Source organism: Phocoena sinus, chromosome 14 (genome assembly GCF_008692025.1).
Source record: "Phocoena sinus isolate mPhoSin1 chromosome 14, mPhoSin1.pri, whole genome shotgun sequence".
Taxonomy (NCBI): Eukaryota; Metazoa; Chordata; class Mammalia; order Artiodactyla; family Phocoenidae; genus Phocoena; species Phocoena sinus.
In genome coordinates, this window is record NC_045776.1 from 2,720,318 (window position 1) to 2,739,605 (window position 19,288).

The window sequence follows — 19,288 nt, forward strand, 5'->3', positions numbered from 1 at the left end:
GACATTGATCGAAGTCTGAGTGGAATAAAGAAGCGGGAACCCTGGGTTCCTGCTTGTGTGGCTCGTGGTGGTGCTGAGCTTGGCCACTTGAAGGTTTTCAGGGTGTGGATTGATGCGCTCAGCTTTTAAAAATAGCCCCAACGCACACACACACGTTTTCTCCTTTTAAAGAATGGTGTATTCATTGGGTTTGAATTCTGGACTTTGTAATTGTCTGGCTGTGGGAAAGGGAGCGAGTTCTCAGGACTCGGGGTCACGTGGGCAATTATCTGGCTGGACAGTAGCTGCCCCCGGCGGCCCTCCAGCCCAGATACACGGCCGTTCTCTTGTGGGAAACTGCGTGTGTGCGTGAGCCCGTGTGTGCACTGCGTACATGCCTGTGGCTGGGCGTGCCTCTGCGCACACGTGACTGTGAGTGTGGCCACGTGACTGTCTGCACGTGCGTCCCCTTTGTGCCTGTAAGAAGTGAAGGCTCAGGACGGATGGACACAGACAGGAGAGGGTGCCGGCTGGGCCTGGTGATTCCCAGTGCAGCCCTGGGATGACTTGGCAGCTCTGCAGATAAATCACATTCATGAACACGCTACATCTTTTTTTTTTGGTACGCGGGCCTCTCACTGTCGTGGCCTCTCGCGTTGCGGAGCACAGGCTCCGGACGCGCAGGCTCAGCGGCCATGGCTCACGGGCCCAGCCGCTCCGCGGCATGTGGGATCTTCCCGGACCGGGGCACGAACCCGCGTCCCCCGCATCGGCAGCTGGACTCTCAACCACTGCGCCACCAGGGAAGCCCCACGCTGCATCTTTGAATGTGCTTTATTATGGCTTCAGCTCTGCCGCCAGGATCAGTGCATCTTTTCAGTCCCGTATAAAACTGTAAGCTGCTGGCATCTGGAGGGACGTGGAGGTTAGAGATTAAGGGGCCAGAACCCCAGCAGCCTGGTGAGGGTGCTTTTTAGGTCAGAGAGAAGAGAGAGCGTCAGTGGCTGCCGTTCTTAAAAAGTGGGTTTAGGTCACAGAATCTAGACGTTCAGACCAGTGGTGACTTTGCAGAACACTTCCCATCTTACCTCTTGCTGTTGTCCAGTCCAAACTCAGTGTTCTGGGGAGGATCCGGGTTCCTGTCCCCAAGGGGCCTCGGGAGGTGGGTGCAGAGGGACAACGCAGGTCACAGGCATGGTAGGGCGGGCAGAGCAGAGGACGTGGGGGAACCTTCCGGACCCTGGCGCGTGGCCGGGCCGCTGCGTTCATCACCACGAGTCTGCTTGTTCTCTGGCGGTTTGATTAGCAGCAGCCCTCTCGCCGGGGGAGGCTCTCGTGAGGGCCACGTGTGTGCTCAGCTCACTACTGAGTCCAGCGAGAAGCATCACAGTCACGCCTGGGTTTTATACAAAGAGCGAACAAGTTAATTAGTATTGACCGAGATGGCACCTTTAGCGAGTGGATGACACGGGGCTGAGACGTGACTTGTGTCCTCAGAGTATGTCCTCCGAGAGCCATCCCCACCCCCTGGAGTGGTCATCGCCCCCTCCCACGCGTGCAGGCACACGTGCGCACACGCAAGTGCACACCTCACTGTCAAGGAGCTGCCCACACTCAGCCGGTGCCCAGAGAATGCTGAGCACGCCTGAGTGCAGCAGGGCCTGTCGTGGGCTGAGTGACTGTGGTGACCAGTGTGTTTGCTGATTCCCCCCCCCCGCCCCAGATATCTCTCCATGCGGGTGGGCGGGAGGGATCCCACAGCAGCAGTTTCCCTTAGACGGCCTCGGATGGGATGCCAAGCCCGTGGAAGCAGAGGGGCCGGGTGGAGGGCCTTCCCTTTTGAGTTCAGCTGATAGAATTTGACGGAAAACCCTCTACTTAGCTTTAAACATTTTTAATTCATAGATTCACAGCTCCCACTTAGCCAACGAGCTCCTGGAAAACAGTCATAGAAATACGGTATTGCAACTGCTTCTCAAAATAGAAATATGACTAAAGGATTGAGAAAGTAAACGTTAGTAATTGGGGCTTTCCTGCGATTTTTCTGTGCGGCATTGCTCCATCGGGGTTGTAATTCTTTGTCTAGACTTTTAAAAAGCTGGATAAATTGAAGGTGAGCTATCAGGAGAAAAACCAAAGATATGCAAGAAAGAGGAACACAGGTATTTCCTCTTTATTTAAAAAAAAAAAGGGTGGGGGGAGAAAGTGAAAACCAGAGAGTGAAGAAGTTCGTGAAGAAGAAATGTATGTATGCTTTGTTTTTGCATTTTAATGGAAAACAGTATAACTACAACCCCTTGTTCAGCAGGCCTGGGCAGCCTGCCGAAGAGTCCAAACAGTTTAGTGACGTGATTTGGGAATATTTGCTTAAATTATTAAGTAAAATATAAAACAATTCTTGCCACTAAATGTCTCTGGGGGAGTGAAACATCTGAGATTTGATATTTATAAAATAGTTTGAACTCTTCATGTGAGCGATACAGAAAATCTCTGTATTTTATACTCACTTATACATTTATAACCATAAAAGGCTAGAGAAGCAGCTTCTGGTGGGGATGAGATGACTAGGCAAACAAGCTGGTGCTACTTAGTTAACATTCTCCGTGGTTCCTTCCCAGGCTCACGGCTTCCTAGTTCACAGTTAACTCCGTGTGAGGTCAGGACCATCCTTGTTACACATCAGCTGGCGCCATAGGAGGAGGGATGCGGGACCAGGCAAGATGGGATGCTTACTCCATACGGTCAGCTTCGTGAAATAATAAAGGTTTAACTTTGCGGGCGTGTAGATGCCACGTGCTCAGAAATCGTGTCCCCAGAACATTCTGCCCACCCTCGGTCTGGAGGCACCTCTGACAGTGCCCCACGAATGAAAAGAATTTTGGTTTTCATGTAGACAGAGTTCTGTGTGGAAGGACATCAGGCCATGTCGTGCCTGTCTTGGGCCGATTCCCCTTTGAAACACCCTGGTTTTCTGTCCAAAAATTGGACCTTTGTAGGTGCTGCCTGTAATCGAACCCTCACGGTCTAATGGCATAGACAGATCATTTCACCCGAGTTAGCCAGATCATCCGAGTATATCACTAGCTTACAGCTCTCCACATTTTAACCTCTGAAAGTGTGTATGAACAGACACATCAAGATGTGAGACATTTCAAGAGCTTTTGATGAACGACTCTTACCCATTTCAGATACATTCGGTACTTGCGAAGCCCTTTCAGAGGAAATATGCACAACCGTACCGATGCACGCTTAAAACAAGTTGTCGGTGTACCTCTTTGGCCGACACGTACCTGTTGTTCAAAAGTCCTGCCTCCACGGTCCGTTTCTGAAACCCGGGACGCCACGCGGAGCGCAGGCGCCGGCAGCGGGGATCTCGCGTTGGGAGCGGGCGCCATCTAGTGGTGTGGTCCGCACACGGCGCCGGAAGCCGCGGCTCCGGGGACAGCCCGGCCAGCGCTGTGCCCCAGAGTGGCCTTTGTTCTGCAGGTCAGCACGTGCTTGGTTTTACATGTGAAAGATTGTCCTGATAAAGAGTCCTAGTTTCTTTAAAAAGGGTCATTATAATTTGTTTGTAAATACACAGAACTCGGGTTTTGTATCTCGGGATAATTAAGCAGCAAACTTTCCAACCACGTGAAGGCTAGTTTGTGTCTGTTGTAATCGTTTTTATGTCGGAGATTTACAGGGTGACTTCTCTGCCGCAGTCTTGCGCCGAGCTTGGTCTCTTAAAGGGCAGCTTGTGGAAGAAAAACCGAAGGCGGTGTAAGGGACGTGCGTTTTCTGTAGCGGTTGAGGAGCTGGTGTACCCGTCCTGCCCGTTAGGAAGCAACAGGGCTGGAGGGTGACGCAAAAGAAGCATCGCGTGCTAAGCGCCCCTGGGCTGTTCCTTGCTGCACCTTTTTAGTGAGATCTTAAAATCTAAAAGCTATATAAATGCCTTCTTTCAACAATTAATTCGGCTTCAGCGTACTTCTTTATAACATTCTATTTACTTCCTCTTTGCCTTAGTAAAGTGGACATGTTCATTACTCTTCAGAGCGTGGTTTGTAAAGTTTCGTTTAATGGTTTCTTTTCATTTTTACATTTGTTTGAATTTTGTCACGTCGACAAGTTTATACTTTCTGTTAGGATTCGGGGAGTGAAGGAGGGTGTATAAAATGGACAGTAGCTGTGAAAATATACCTGAATTCTGTTCACTTCAGCATGGATTCGATTTAAAAAAAAACACACACACAAATGACCCGAGTGACACATTTTTATGGGTGTATCAGTGAGGAAGCAGTAAGTTCTAGATTTCTAGAATGTGATTATGTTTTATGGAAGGACGGACTACCCTCTAGTTACTGGAAGCTTGGGTGGAAACGCGAGGTATTTGATTAACCTTTAAAATGTTGGTTTTGTACTCTCTGAATAGGAATGTTCTTGAAAACATTATTCCCCAGATTTCAAGCTTTAAGTGTCCTTGTGGAACGGTGGTCACACTGTTTAGTCAGAAGTCCTGTATTTAATCTGTAACTCCTTTTCTTCAGAAATCAAAATCCAGCTTCCAGAGTACTAAGATATTTACATATTTTTCTATTAACGCAAATTACAGTTTTGTGAGTTATTTATGTGAATAGATTAATTACTTAAAATGAAAACTCCTATACTGTATTCAGACAGACAGAAAAACAGGCAGGAACGATTTGGGTAATAAAATATTGGTTCATTTATACAAATTTTAAGACGTGATCATTCAGTTGTCACTCATTGTTCTAGTTCTGTCTGGTTTCCTTACTGAAACTTTGTTATTATTATTATTTATTATAGTTCACATTGTGTGTGTAATGAGTGAGAGAGCTTTGAAACACTTCTTTTAAAGAGATTTTTCTGACCGTAGAGCTGAATAAGTCCTTGATAGATACTGGGCCATTAGAAGCAGTTTCTGTATTATTCTCTATGGAAACAAAGCCTGTCCTTTTACAAAGGGTGAAGTGGGGCAGAGCTGGGACTTTCACTTTGGTACTGGTGTTGTTCCTGGGCCTGGAAGCCCTGGTGATTTCCTTGTTTGCCGTAACCCCTCCTTAAAGCAGCCTCGCAAGTAGGTCACTTGGTCACGTGCTTTTCTGGGTGCCCCTCTGTATACGACCAATAATAAGAGCGTCTTTTGCCCCTTGGTTATTTTCCTTTATTCTCCCAGAAGGAGAACTTCCACATTGAACCAGCCCCGGGCAGTGCTTTTCAGCGTTTCCTTTGCTTCACTTGCACAGAAAGCTTATTAAACCGTGTTTGTTAATTGAAAAGCCCCATGGATATTGCAGCTAAAACGTTTTCTTAAGTCATTTCTACATTGTATCCAAGACATCCTATGATAATAATAACCCTCTTCATCACATTTCATTGAGGTTCAGTGTTTCTGAGATTCTTTTAGCTGAAATATCTTTCCAGGGACTCTTTCTACCCCCAGACACCTATGCAGATTTCTCTTTGTTAATTTCTTGTGTTTTACTTGTCTCAGTTAACTCTCAAGTTTCAGCTAAGTCTCGATGCATAATGGCTCTCATTTCTGTTAAAACATCATACCTTTTATTGTGCCCGGTATCTATTTTTGTTACCAGCTTTCCCTTTTCTTTAATTTTTTTATTTAAAAAATTTTTAATTTTGGCTGCGTTTGGTCTTCATTGCTGTGCGTGGGCTTTCTCTGGTTGCGGCGAGCGGGGGTACTCTTGTTGCGGTGCACGGGCTTCTCATTGCGGTGGTTTCTCGTTGCGGAGCACAGGCTCTAGGCACGCGGGATTCAGTAGTTGTGGCTCATGGGCTCAGTAGTTGTGGCTTGCGGGCTCTAGAGCGCAGGCTCAGTAGTTGTGACGCACGGGCTTAGTTGCTCCGTGGCATGTGCGATCTTCCCGGACCAGGGCTCGACCCCGTGTCCCCTGCATTGGCAGGTGGATTCTTAACCACTGCGCCACTAGGGAAGTGCCCCAGCTGTCCCTTTTTAAGACAGGGTAAAATAAAAATCAGAAAAGAAGGGTCTTCTGAGAAACATTATTTGAAAACGGATGTTCTTGCTGTCACAACAAGTTTTCGGTAACTGGTTATATTTGTTATAAAAGTTACTAGGAACTCACAAATATTAAAAATAACCGCTGAAGTCTCAAAATTACTTTTAATCTGGGAATTCTTAATGGTGAGAATTCTTCAGGCCTACAGTACTTGGGATATTGTATGTTTGGGGAGAGAGTTACTGTTTATCCCATATAAGGCTCAAATCACGAGAATAATTTGGGTTTAGGCTATTTTCTGTCTCGAGAACCTCCTTAACCCCACTCCCCCTTCATACATTCGTGTGTGGAATTAGTTTGGTGGATCTTTCTTTTCCTCGAAGAGGAATAGCTAGGAAGGGGCAGGAAGAGACAATCTCATGGTCACAGCCGCTGGGGTTGGGAGAACACCTGAATGCGCAGATTGCTCTCAGCCTTGAGCGCCAGCTGCCGTTTGCGGTCATCACTACAGATGTTATTACATCCGGGTTTTAATTCAGGGACGGGGCTGCTGATGGAGTCTCATACTCAGGTCGTTCCCGGATCCCCTCCTAGGGCAGGAGGAGGGGCCGCAGGAGAGAGCATCTCTTCCTGTTTCCTCTGCAGCTCGCACACTTCCTGGGGCCACGCGCTGGCCCTGTGGCCGCGGGGCATGAGGCGCTGGGGGCGGGGAGGCCCTGCGAGGCGGCCAGGCGGCCCCTCCAGCGGGACCAGGGTCCGTCAGTACTTCGCGAACTGCCTTACCTGGCCGCCGTTTTGAGTTTTCCTGCATTACCGTGCGCTTGTGCATCCTCTTTGGAGAGAAAGTTCGTCTTCTAGAATTGCAGGACCTGAAGGCATCTGGGGTCCAATATGAAAAGTTCTAGAAACTTGCTGCACACGTGAGGCTCAGTACTTCACCTTACGAGCACCCAGCCCAAATATGGCTAAGCTTTTGGAAAAGTCAAGTTAGGTTTCCCCCACAGCATCTGATTCTCCCCCAGCAGTTACTGGACAGGGTCACCTCCATCCCTGTGGATCCTCCCCAGCCGTGGACGCGGCGGGCGGGCGACGGCTGGATGGCCAGGGTAGGGATCGGGCTCCACCAGCCACAGCGAGTCCTTGTGGAAGCTGTTCTCTGCCCCAGTTTCCTTACCTGCAACGCGGGGGAGAGCAGCCTCACCTCCTGGGTGTGTTGAGAGAGGTGATGGCGGGTGTAGACGGCTCCGCTGGGCTTCTGGCTCCTGGGGGAGGGGGAGTCCTCATCCCAGCCCCGCGCCGGGTGTTCCCGGCTGGACGGCAGCTCACCGGCGGGAGCCAAGACGCCTCCTTCCCCTTAAGGGCAACAGCCTTTCATCTTGTGCCCAAGACTGTCAGGAGACACCAGGTCCATGTGTCCTTCTGTCCCCTAAATGACCAGTGTGGTAAGCCTCTCCAAAGAGGGAATCATGGGCTTTTACGGTGCTATTGCTTTTGACCTGTGTGGTTCCTGCTGCGAGCCAGGCCCTCGCTGCCTGGGGACCCCATCAGGGCCACGCCACCGCTAGACGAGGCCGGGCGATGCTGGCCGGATGGTGAGGTCAGCCATGACCGGGGTACCGCGGCTGGTGTCTGGCACCACGTCCCGCTCGCCTACGGGAACCAGGCTGGCGGGCACCGGGGACCAAGCCTGGCCAGCAGCGGTTGACCCCCCCCTGGTGACTTAGAGCCGTGTCTCGCAGGCGGGACTGGTGACCCACATTCCTCCTGCTTCCTCTCGATCCCATTATAGACGTTAGTAGCTGATAACATCCTCTGAGATTTGCTTAGGTTCCTATCAGAACGAGTCATCTGTGTTCACGGCGTAACTAACTTGGGATGAGAAACTGGGGAGACTGGTCAGGAATCAGTTGACGGCGGGGACAAGTCAGTCTATAAAGCTCCTCCCTCCATACCCAGGACACAGCTGCCTGCAGTGACCGTAGGTTTACTGAAGGGTCCGTCGGGACACTCGTGCCAGGGGAAGGCCCACCATAAGGCATGCAGGGTTTTGTGCTGCGTTAGTTTCTGTTTTGTTTTTGTTTCTGTTTTGAGAGTTTCTGTGTTTTTTGTTTTGTTTAGTTTTAACCAAGGGTGGGAAGCGAAGAAATTATAATAAACATAAAAAGAGAGGCAAAGAGCCACAGTCATATAGTAAGTGGACAGACTAAACCAAGATGAGCTGAAGAGGTGACATATGATAACCGAGGATTTAGAAATGAGGCTCTTCTTGTAAAAGTGCCTTCAGTCCCCAAACTTGAAACCGTTCCCTGCTGGCCCAGCCCAAGTTTATGTGTGATGGCTGAACACGCGCTCCCCAGCGTGAAGTGCTAACTTGCTACTTTTAAAGTTATACATGAAGCAACGACAGAGCGTTTTCTAAAAAAAGAAGCGTGTTTCCCCTTTACATCTCTCAGACATACCTGTGCAGAATCCACCACGTCTGAGTCCACTGAATTGAAAGAAAAGCAGTGAGGCCGCTGAGGTGCCTGTGAAGCCAACGGTTCATTTCTGGTGGTCGTTGGTCCCTTCTGCATAATCCTCCCATCCCTGGAGTTGAAGGGGGAGAGAGACAGCCTGTGGACCCCGGAAGGCCGGCCCCTCCCCGCCTGCTGGGGGCTGACCTCCAGCCCCATGGCAGCCCTGTCTGTCTCGGCCTCTCCTGAAATCCGATTCTCCGTGACTCCCAATGATTTGTCCTCTGTCGACCCCAGCGCACCTTGATCGTGGCCACAGTTAGAATCACCCAAAGGTTTTTTCAAAAAATGTGCAGACGCTTCTTCCCAAAAGGCTGGTTTTTGGTCTAGGCACTGGCCTTGGGTCTTTCTTCCAGCGACGGTTCACGTCCTTTGCAGATGATTCCAGGGGGCAGCTAGAATGCTGCTGTGGATGAACTAGCCCGAGGCCTCCCTCCCTTCAGGACACAGGGACTGAATGTCAGAGTTTGTGGTGGTCCAGCCAGCAGCCCTCTGTTTTAGGTGGCACAGTCCAAGTTCCTGCAGTCATTCTCCACATTACTTGGTTTCCAGAGACCTCCCTCCGTGAGCCTGTCCTGGACATGTTTTTGGCTCTTCTTAGTATGGGGCTCAGAGCTGAGACTGGGCTCCTCCAGCTAGGTGAGCACTGTTGGTGCCCTTGCCTCCCTGGCTGTGGCTGTGGCTTTACCTTGATATATCAATAAAACCCTGGGCCATGGAGACTCACACTGAGCTTGTGGTCCCCTAGGAGCCTGGACTCTTTTTCACAGCACAGCCCTTAAGCCAGACCTTTCACTTGCTGTACTTTGTTTCTTCTTGTTAGTTTTTAGCCTTTGTTCCATCCTGTTGAAAACTTTTGAATCTCTGTCTTTTTTTTTTTTGGTGAAGGTTGTGGCTCTCCCTCCTAGCTGAGTGTCAGTCCTGGGTCTGATAACCTTTGTCCAGTCCCATTTCTTCATCTAGGCCACCGATAAATGATGGTGGGGCTGTGGGAGGACCGATGCTGTAGCATCCTTAGGAGACCTTCCTCCCTGTGGATTCTGGGCAGGGGTGTCGGGTCAGCTCCCAGTGCGCCCTGTCCAGCCACATTTCATCTTGTGCCCAAGACCATCAGGAGACACCAGACCCATGTGTCCTTTTGTCCCCTAAATGACCAGTGTGGTAAGCCTTTCAAAAGAGGGAATCATGGGCTTTTACGGTGCTATTGCTTTTTACCCCCTAAACCAGAGATAAAATTTTGAAACGGTACCTGTTTTATAAACCAGAATACCAAGGCTCACAGAATTGATCTAATCTGCTTTCTCAGCAGGTCAGTTGAAAAGTGTGTTTTGATTTGCATTAACATGGTTACAAACTGCTTCCTTTGCTACTCGGGGCAATGTAAGACCCATGCACGGAGGTGAGAAGCTAGGGAAGGCGTTGCAGAACCCTCTCGCAGGTGTGCTGGCCCGCTGTGAGGTGCGGGGGTCCTCGGAGCCGTGTCTCTCAGTTCCGGCACTGTGATGGAGGGCCTGCTGTAATTTTTCACTCGGTGTCTCGGTCAGAGGCACTAGAGGTTCTCGTGATGTTTGAAATCCTTTGTGGAAGCATAACCTCTGGGGCTCTGACAGATGTGCTCTGAACACCTGCAGTTGTGTAGTGTCAGGTACGGTGGCCCTGTTGTTTCAACTGATAGGCTTTGGTGTGTGTTCTCATAAACCCATATGCCTTTAATGCGGGAAAAACTAGGTCCCCCAAGCCGCCGTCCTGACTCTCTTTGAAAATGTAAAAGTGAACTTGATAGACTGAGCCTCAGCCTGAATTAGACAAAGGCCAAGACGATCCCCTGCATTTAATTCCAGGTTAAATGCCCTTTTTATCATCAGAGCTTTCCAGGGCCGCCCGGTTTGCTTTCTGAGTAACACTAGGTACCCACATGACAGGCAGGTATATCTAACTTTATTTAAACGTTAGCTTTTCAGAGCCTATAGGATCAGAAAATGTATTCCTCTTTTGTCTTGTTTCCTGACCAATTCTGCCAATCACTACATTCTGGTAACATTTCTTATGTGGACGTAATCCTTTAAAGTTGCTTATAAGTGGCTGTGTACCTACTAATTGAAAATGAATATTTGTTACTGTGTTCCTTTAGATCTCTGGTAAATGCCTTCTGTGAAGGACACTTTTCTGCTTTCCTGAAGATCCCTTTGGAATACACTTATTTTTCTTTCTTTTCTTTCTTTCTTTCTTTCTTTTTTTTTTTTTTTTTTTACCAATTTGATGTGATTACTGTCTTAACTCCAAAAATATACTTAGAAAAATGTTGTTTTATTTTATTTTTTGTTTTTGATTGAAGTATAGTTGATTTACAATATCGTGTTAGTTTCAGGTATACAGCACAGTGATTCAGTTGTGTGTGTGTGTGTGTGTGTGTGTGTGTGTGTATTTTCAGATTCTTTTCCCTTATAGGTTATTACAAAATATTGAGTATAGCAAAATACTAAGTTTAGAAATACAGTAAAACATTGAGTATAGAAAAATTTTAACATTCTGTGTAAACAGATACCTACATTCCATGAGAATGTTAAAATCTCTAAAAAATTCTTATTTAAAAACCAACAGTATTGGGCTTTCTCATAAAAGAAAACCTAAGATTTTAGTCCATCCCCGCTATGATACCTGTAATGAGAAAAAACACCTCTGAGCTCGTACTGATGGGAAGAATCCACGCTCTGTAGTTCGGAAAGGTTTAAGACATCCAGAAACGTTTGTGCACCTTCTAATTGAAATAAACCCAAGGTCGTCAGTGCAGACTTCAAGTGGGTTTTTTGTTAAATCGTGTCGAATCCACTTGCAGTGCAGTCTGGTCGGGGAGAAGCTTTGCAGCCTCGGTGCCCAAGCTCAGGGAGCCTGGCTGCACTTGGGGTGATGTCGCCGGCACTCACCCGGGAGGGTGCGAGGCCACCCCGTGGCAGGGAACCCGTGCCCGGCCAGCTCCCCTGTAGAAGGCTCCAGGCAGACCCCGCAGGAGCGGCAGTGGGCGTCCCACCCAGGGAGCACCGTTTCTCCCGGGCATACCCCTGGGAGGCGTGGGCATGAAGACTGTGACTCACCCCCTTCCCTCTCATGCCTCCAAAGGAAACTGTCGGTGTCCAGGTTTTGGAGCGGAATGTTGGACTTTACTAGACAGTCACGGGGGCCCATCCTGGATCGGCCCATAGTTTCTGAGGCAGCTGCAGGATCCCTGGGGGGAGAGCACACTGTTTTCCAGCCCTGCCTCTCTGTGACCATGGGCTGAGGGGTTCTTTGAAAGCCACGGAAAGCCTTATGCTGTTATAAAGAATTAAGTCTTTTTTCTGGTTTTTGATAGAACTAGTCCCCCTCTGTTGACTAGCAACAGTGTAGTTATATGTCACTAGATAGGCAGCTATGTTATTTTCCCCTGTAGTCTACTGAGTCATCTAATTGGAAAAGAAGCCCCACCCCAAATAGCGCCATTTTGCCCTCAAGGTTGATCCGCTCTTAACAGAGCTTGTTGATCCAGGTCCTGGATCGCACCGGTCCTGAGACCCACACGCTTCCCTCCACATGTGCACGTGGCGGTTTGGTTGTGCTTCTCTGTCTTCTGTTCTGAAGAGAAATGGTAACGTCACGTTTTCCATTTCGATCCTCCAGGGACAAAGCCACACCGCTGCTGCTTTCCTGAAGAAGTAGCCTCCGCTGTGCTCTCCAACGGAGACCAAAGTCACACACTTGGAAATAACCCATCGGGAAGAGCCGCCAGGGAGCCCAGCGCGGGGACCACAGCTTATGTGTCTGTACTTGAAAGCAGTAGCAGAGACACTTCCAAGAGAGCAGAGCAGCCTAGGTTTTCTGTGGACTTAAAGATGCCAGCATTTCACCCCAAGCAAGAAGGCCCCGGCTCCAGGGATGCTGCGGACTTCCCTTCGCATCCCGCTCAGACTGCAGATGTGCAGCTCCCCTCTGAGAGCCAAGCCACCCACCCGAAAGAGAAGCTGTCCGATTTGCACAATAAAGAGCATTCCGGGGGAGGGAAACGGGCGCCGGCCCCAGACCTGGTCCCGCTGGACCTGAGCGAGCGGTCGACGCGGGACGACCCCAGCCACAAGGAGTGGGCCTCCTCCCTGCAGGCAGCTCTGGCCGTCCACCCGTGTCCTTACTGCAGCCATAAGACCTACTACCCCGAGGTGCTGTGGATGCACAAGCGCATCTGGCACAGGGTCAGCTGCCACTCCATGGCCCCCCAGTGGATTCAGCCCAACGGTTACAAAAGCATCAGAAACAGCTTGGTTTTCCTCACCCGGAGCGGACGCACGGGCCCCCCGCCTGCCCTCGGGGGCAAAGAGTGCCAGCCTCTGCCCATCTCCCGGTTCACCCGCACTCAGGTGCCGGGCGGGGCGCCGGGCCGCAAAGGGAGCCCCTCGCCCCTGGGGGTGCCCACGAAAGCCGCCGGCTTGCCCAGGAGCAAGGAGAGCCACCCCGGGGGGCCCTGCGCGCTCTGGGCGGCCGGCCCCGACGGGCATCGGCAGACCAAGCCCGGCCCTGGCCCCGGCCCCGAGCAGCCCGGGGCTCCGCCGCCCCCGTCCAAGCCCAAGCAGGAGGCCGGCCCGAGACCCGGGCCCGCGGCGGGCAGCGGGGGCTTCAGCAGAAGTGCCACACCGACGCCCACCGTCATCGCCCGGGCGGCTCCCCAGCCCCCGGCCAGCAGCAGGCAGGGGGACAAGTATGGCCTCTCCCCGGCGGGGGCCGGCCTCGGTCCCCCAAATAAGCACAGTGCCCTGGACCCGCCCAAAGCCAAATTCAGCCCTCAGCCTCAGGGTCAAGCGCACGGGAAAGGTGACGGGGGCCCCCCTCCAGCTCCCCGAGAGCCCCCCGCCAAGGTCGGCTCCAGAGGGACTGCGGCCTCGCAGGCCCAGCCCGTCTTACACAACATCAAGCAGGAGCCTGCGTCCGAGGGCCCCGAGAAACGCCTGGACATCCTCAATATCTTTAAGACGTACATTCCAAAGGACTTTGCTTCTCTCTACCAGAGCTGGGGCGGCAACGGCCCTGCGCTCGAGCACAGAGGTAAGGGCTGCGGGCCCTCTCCCCGCCCGCCCTGGGGGCTCTGGGACCTCACGGGGGCGCCCCTCCTTAGAGGGGCGCAGTGCTGCCCACTGGCTGTGTCTGAGCCCCAACGCCGTGCACCCTGGCTGCTGTGCCCGGCCTCCTGCTGACGTCCCCGGCACACCCAGTCACGCCCCCTCCACGCCTAGCAGGCTGCCTCCGTGGCACTTCCCCACTTGGTCATTTTATCTTATTTTTATTCTTAGTATTTTTGTGGCCGCACCCGCAGCTTGCGGGATCTTAGTTCCCCGACCAGGGGTCAAACCCAGGCCCCCTGCAGTGAAAGGGCTGAGTCCTAACCACTGGACCGCCAGGGAAGTCCCTCCATTTGGTTATTTTAAACAAAGATCAGTGGATGTTCATTGTCTCATGCCTCTATAAAGACAAGATGTGCATTTGAAGTGGTTACTTAAGTTTTATCTTTACACGTATATAATTTTAAAAGCGCACATCAGTACCACAGCATTTGCTAGCAGAGCCCTTGCAGAATGTGAATGTCCCTTACCAGCTTTGGGGAGTTGACTCATGTTTAAAATTCTGGAAAAAATTATACCTCAGATCATTATCTTCCTTTCCTCCCAGCACCTCGGTATTAATACCTAATAGGAATAATAATTAGGAAGTGTCAGCGAATTTCCACAGGCTCCGTTGAATGCCTGCGTGGGATATGATGCCCTCGTTCTTGATGATAAATTGAAGGTAGCTCTCAGTTAACATCCAGAACCCTGGGAAGTCTAAGTATTTCCATTAAAAAATAAATAGACAAAAACCCCTATGGGGCTCCGGCTCTCAGTTACCTTACCTGGGTGGTCCTAACCCTTCTTTGCATACAACTGTACACCAAGCACCTGTAATTTATTAAAGTGGGGTACCATTTCAGATGAATTGTGAGATCCAGTCCCTCAAATTCCAGGAGCTCAGAAGCATCTTTGGGGACAAAGTTCAGATCGGGGGAGTCACGTACACAGAGGCACCCGATCTGCTGTGTGGGATGCCTGGTGGCCGTGGTTCCCGGCAGACGGATGTGCGTCTCTCCGTTCCCGGTTTCCTCCTATGACTTGGAACCTGCCCAGGTCCATCGCTGGTGCCACGTTGGTGTGGCGAGGAGGCCTTTGGTCCATGTTGACCCTTAGAGAAAAGCGAAGGTGTTTTTCGACTAGCAGAAAACTCAGGCGTTCCACAGGCTTAGAGATTTTGCCAGTGGGGTCCTTACCCCAGGTGGTTCTGGGGCTGTGGCTCAGAGACAGAGCTTCTCGAGAATTTCTAGAATGAAGCGGAGGCCTGGATGCCTGGAGGTGGTGGAGGCTTTCATTAAGATGCGGTGCACAGGGCGTGTCCTGGTTAAGACTCTCATCCCCTCCCCTGTGCTTCAGGTGCTCTGGGCGCACGGTCCTTGGTAGGTGGGGAAAGGCTGCTACCACGTAGCTTAGCGTTTCCACCTTTTTGGACGTTGTTAAGTTTAGTGAGCTTTCCATGTTCTCAGCAGTGTTTCCCAGTCGTGCAGATTATTTGCTCTGAGATGGAATAAACGTATATTGGTTGGCCTTTCGGGATCTCACGCCAACCTCGGTTCTCTAGATACAGGTTTTCGAGGACCCTAAAACAGAGAGGACTTAGATATAGATGATGGTGAGTTTCGTGGGCGCCGTGCTCCTGGTCACCTTCTCCCCTCCGTCCAGTTGCTTCCTGGAGTCTCTACCCGGCTGCAGAGTGAGTGGAGTCTGCACCAGTGTCTGGATGAGTTCCACTTAGTAAACCAGACTTGAACGTCATTTGTTACAACCCACAGCCTGCCCGATCACAGCTCTAAACCTGCCAGTTCGCACCTAGTAAGCGGCCCACATGCCCACTTGCTAAAGGCTCTTTGTGCTGCGTGTGGACCTGCCTTGTTGTTGCTTTTTTTCCCAAAAAAGTAGAAGTGAGTTTTAAGTTAAGGTTTAGAGAATTTCAGATGACAGACTTTGAAGTACAGGTAACCTGAAATGTTTTCCTTTTCCTTAAGATTTTTTAAATAAATGGTTCTAAGGCTCCCCCCTCCCCTTAAACAGAGGTTAGATATTTATCTTTTAAATGTGAAAAATGCTAAATCGTCCTCAAAGCGTGTGTACTGTTCTTGGATGATTTACTCTTCTCATGTCAGGTGTAAGTGTGCAGATTTATGGTGTTTTCCCTCACCCTGGTTTGGGTTTCTTAGGGGAAGTGCTTAAAATTTTTTGGCCTTGGTGTGTGAGTTCATAGGTTTGTTTTGAGAACCAAAGCTCTTGGGTTTAGGGAAGGACTGAGGTCAGCTGTATAAATCCTGGTTGGCCTGCCTCAGTTTACCTTGAATGCCCCACCAGGAGGGACTTGCTCCCCCACCCCCCGGTGGCCCCTTCTCTCCCTCATGGACTCGGTTTGGCTCCTGGTCTGGACTTGGGGGTACTTCAGAGCAAGCCCAGAGCTCTTCTCATCCCCGGCCCTTTGCGTCTTCAAACCCTGTCCTTTGCCTCTCCTGCATCCCTTTCCTGGTCCAGCGGCAGACGGGTATCAGTCCCTGCTTGGCCTACGGGGGACCTTCGCTGGTTCCTTTCTCCTTTGAGTGTTTGTTTATGATGCTTTGAAAGTGTCGTAGCTGCAGGGAAACCCAGCAGGTGTGGCGAGGTCTATTTGAGAGGTGAACAGAGAAGTGATGTTTCCTGTTACAGAGACTTTACGTCTACTGTTGCAGCCTGGGAACCATGGGCAGCCCGCTCCCAAAAATTACATTTCCGACATGTTACTGAATTTGCAGTAACTAAACTCTCAAGATTTGGGTTTCTGCTCCTTGCTGAGCACCCATTTTTTTCTTGAGTACATATGTGGTTAACTTTGGCATCAGGAATTGAGAGTCTAGAATCTGAGCTAATTCGTCTCCATTCCACGAGTCTGTCAGCAGTTTGGGGGCTCACGCCGTCCTCTGATGCAGTCTTGCTGTGTTTCCCCGAGGGGTGTCATCTGCGAGTGAAGATCGCAGCCTCCCCACGCGGGCCGTGGGTGACACGTATCGCGGTAGGAAGGCAGAAACATGCAGAAGGGAATCTTGTAAAAGAAGAGGCACTCACCTGTAGTGGACATGACATCCTTGTGGTGCTGGAGGTGTGATCCTGTGAGTCTCAAGGGAGGTACTGTCTTGAGACAGAGAATGGTGCTCTCGGGCGATGCCTCTGAGACATCAAGGTTTTATGAGGTTAAGAGAGAGAATCCTCAGAGAGCTTTCCCCCCCCTGTGTTTTGACCAAATGATGTTTGTGTAGAAGTGAATAGTCTGGAAACTCTGCCAAAAGAGAAAATGATGTTACATGGAAACGATCATTGTCACTTCCCTTAGGGGCTCGAAGCCTAATCCTTTAAGGATAAAAAAAAAAGCTACATTTCCTGTGATCATTCTGCTGTGTAGATCCCAAGTCTGGAAACAGGTATGAGTGTAACGTGAGTGGTTTGTTGATAGAACAGTCAAAAAATAGTAAATTATCTGTGTTTCCAGAATTTGTGTCCAGCCTGTAGTAGAGGATGATTTGGATTTTAGAATTTAAAAAATCGAAAATAAAAGAACAGGATAATTCTGGATAGGATAACATATAAGGTTTTTCTTGTTGAGACTTCAAAAAAATCTTGTATGCCCAAGACGTATTAATAGGATTACGACAGAAGATTTGTACTTCCTTTGTGTGAATCTCGGTAGAATCTTTGCGGGATCCTTCAGTTTCCTTCCTCCCCTGGCGGGGGCAGCAGAATGAAGTTGAGTGCATGTTGGCAGGGCTTTGGAGGAGAGTCTGCAGGTGCCCCCGAAGACTCTTCCTTTCCTTTTTGAGCCCACTTTCTATACACAACTTTACTTTTGAGGTCAGAGTGGCAGAGCTGTTTGCTCACCAGGTAGCCTTCAATTCAAATGAAGTTTGTAACCTTTCTCACTAGCTCAGAATTTTGAAGTAGCTTGGGCATAATATTATTGACCATAAAGGGCAAGGGTCTTTTCTTGAAAAAGTAGGGAGAAAATGATATGATAGAATGCATGGGAAGACAGTGTGTGTGTGTCTGTGTGTGTGTGTGTGTGTGTGTGTGTGTGTGTGTGTGTGTGCTGCTGCATACTTAATGCAAGGAAATCAGAATGGGGGAGTGGGTACAAGGGGTGTGCTTTTTCTGCTGCTAGTTTGGATGGGAATTACTTAGGAAAAAAAAGTATGATAATGGCTTAGTTTTGCGTGTTGTGACCATTAGATGCAGAGGCCACATGGGGGAGTCGTCATCATCGGTGGGTGTCCTGGAGGCATCCTTAGGACCAGCATTTAGATGCAGCCCCATTATTCTTGGGAAAATCCAGGCAACCACAGGTGCTGTCAGAGACGGTCTTCTTAGGAGCCCAGCTGGAGGGTGCTCACAGTGAAAAGGAGGGAGCAGCAAAAGCGAGGATAAAGTTGAGATTTTCCTGGACCAGAATCAGAGGAGGGAGGGACCGCCCTGAATGGCTGAGTATGTTAGCGGTTGATAGAAGCCGTCTTCATGCTCGCTGCCTGTGGTCAGAAGAACTGGGGTGTCCGGCGCACTCAGGAGCCCCGCCCCCCCCTCTTGGGCCCATCGGTCAGTCATCCAGGGGTGCCTTCGTCAGCTTTTCCTCTCCCCGACTTGGCCTGGTCAGAACTCCAGGAAAGAGGAGGCGGGTGGTCTCAGCACATGAGCCCGCGGCTCCTGGGGTCGCGTGGCCAGGTGACACTTTCCGTGTTTTACCGGGAAGCTGACACCCTGATCTTTTACTAATGACAGGGCACGAGTGGGTTAAAATGTGTCTTATCATTCTCCTCGCATCCCTGAAGGAGGTGGTGAAGAGGCTGAGAACTTTGTGGGCAAATTCTTCTCTTTCTCGGAGACTCACATTCATGACTTGTCCAACAAGAAATCCACCATCTGCCCTACAATTCATGCATTTCTTTGACTGTTATTTCCATAAACATTACCGGTAATGTAGAAACAATTTTATATTATTTTTATGTGTTGTGGCTTCTGAATTAGGACAAGAGAATGATTTGGTCTCAGCTGTTTTGGCTAAGACCCTTGGTCGTCCTTTCACTCACCTTTTACATTCAAATGTCAGACTTCAGGTGTGTAAATACTCAGCTCAGGGAGCGTCATTTAAAGAAATTTGTTGTTATAGGCATAACTTTTTCTAGTTAGTATTTTTGTTTTCCCATTGAGTTGAGCTACCATTGAGCCTGATGGGGAAGGTTAGGCTAAGGGAAGTCATTTCAGAGCTACTGTTACATGAAAAATTAGGCTTTTCTTCAGAGAGATGCCCTCATCCAGAAAAGGCAGACAGACAAGTATGAGTCTTCTGCGTCCCTTTTCTAGCAAAAGCCGGACATCTTTTAGGGTCAGGAGGGAACAGGAGGTCGGCACTCTAAGACTGGCCTCCTTCCTAGGTGTCCCGTCTGTGCTCTGCCCGGGATGCGCAGGACACACAGGTAAGGGGCCGGCAGGGGTGGGTAGGTGGGGATGGCGCAGCTCCCGGGCGTGTGGCCCGGCATCGCCTTGGGGGCAGGACCCAGCCCTGCTTTCCTGGTCCCTCACTTGGTCTGGCCACATCACTCCATCGGCCGGATGCGGGCCACCAGCTGCCTGGGTCCCACACACCTGAGGGCGCGTCATGGGAGTGGAATTTAATCCTCTCTAATCTGTGCTCCCTCGCGGTCCTGCGTGC

At 50.2% G+C, this 19,288-nt stretch overlaps 1 protein-coding gene across 12 annotated transcripts in view; it reads left to right on the plus strand.

The window, feature by feature from the left end:
* The window catches only part of ZNF516 (zinc finger protein 516), a 114,568-nt gene that overhangs the window by 81,311 nt on the left and 13,969 nt on the right, over window positions 1–19,288 (plus strand). For 7 of the 12 annotated variants that reach the window (XM_032653846.1, XM_032653847.1, XM_032653850.1 and 4 more), the window contains exons 3-4: window positions 12,128–13,540; window positions 19,011–19,052. In XM_032653846.1, the coding sequence (XP_032509737.1) occupies window positions 12,128–13,540; window positions 19,011–19,052 (1,455 nt within the window). Of the gene's footprint in view, window positions 1–12,127; window positions 13,541–18,939; window positions 19,053–19,288 lie in introns of those variants that run through there. The other 5 variants (XM_032653852.1, XM_032653854.1, XM_032653857.1 and 2 more) reach the window with 2 other exon arrangements.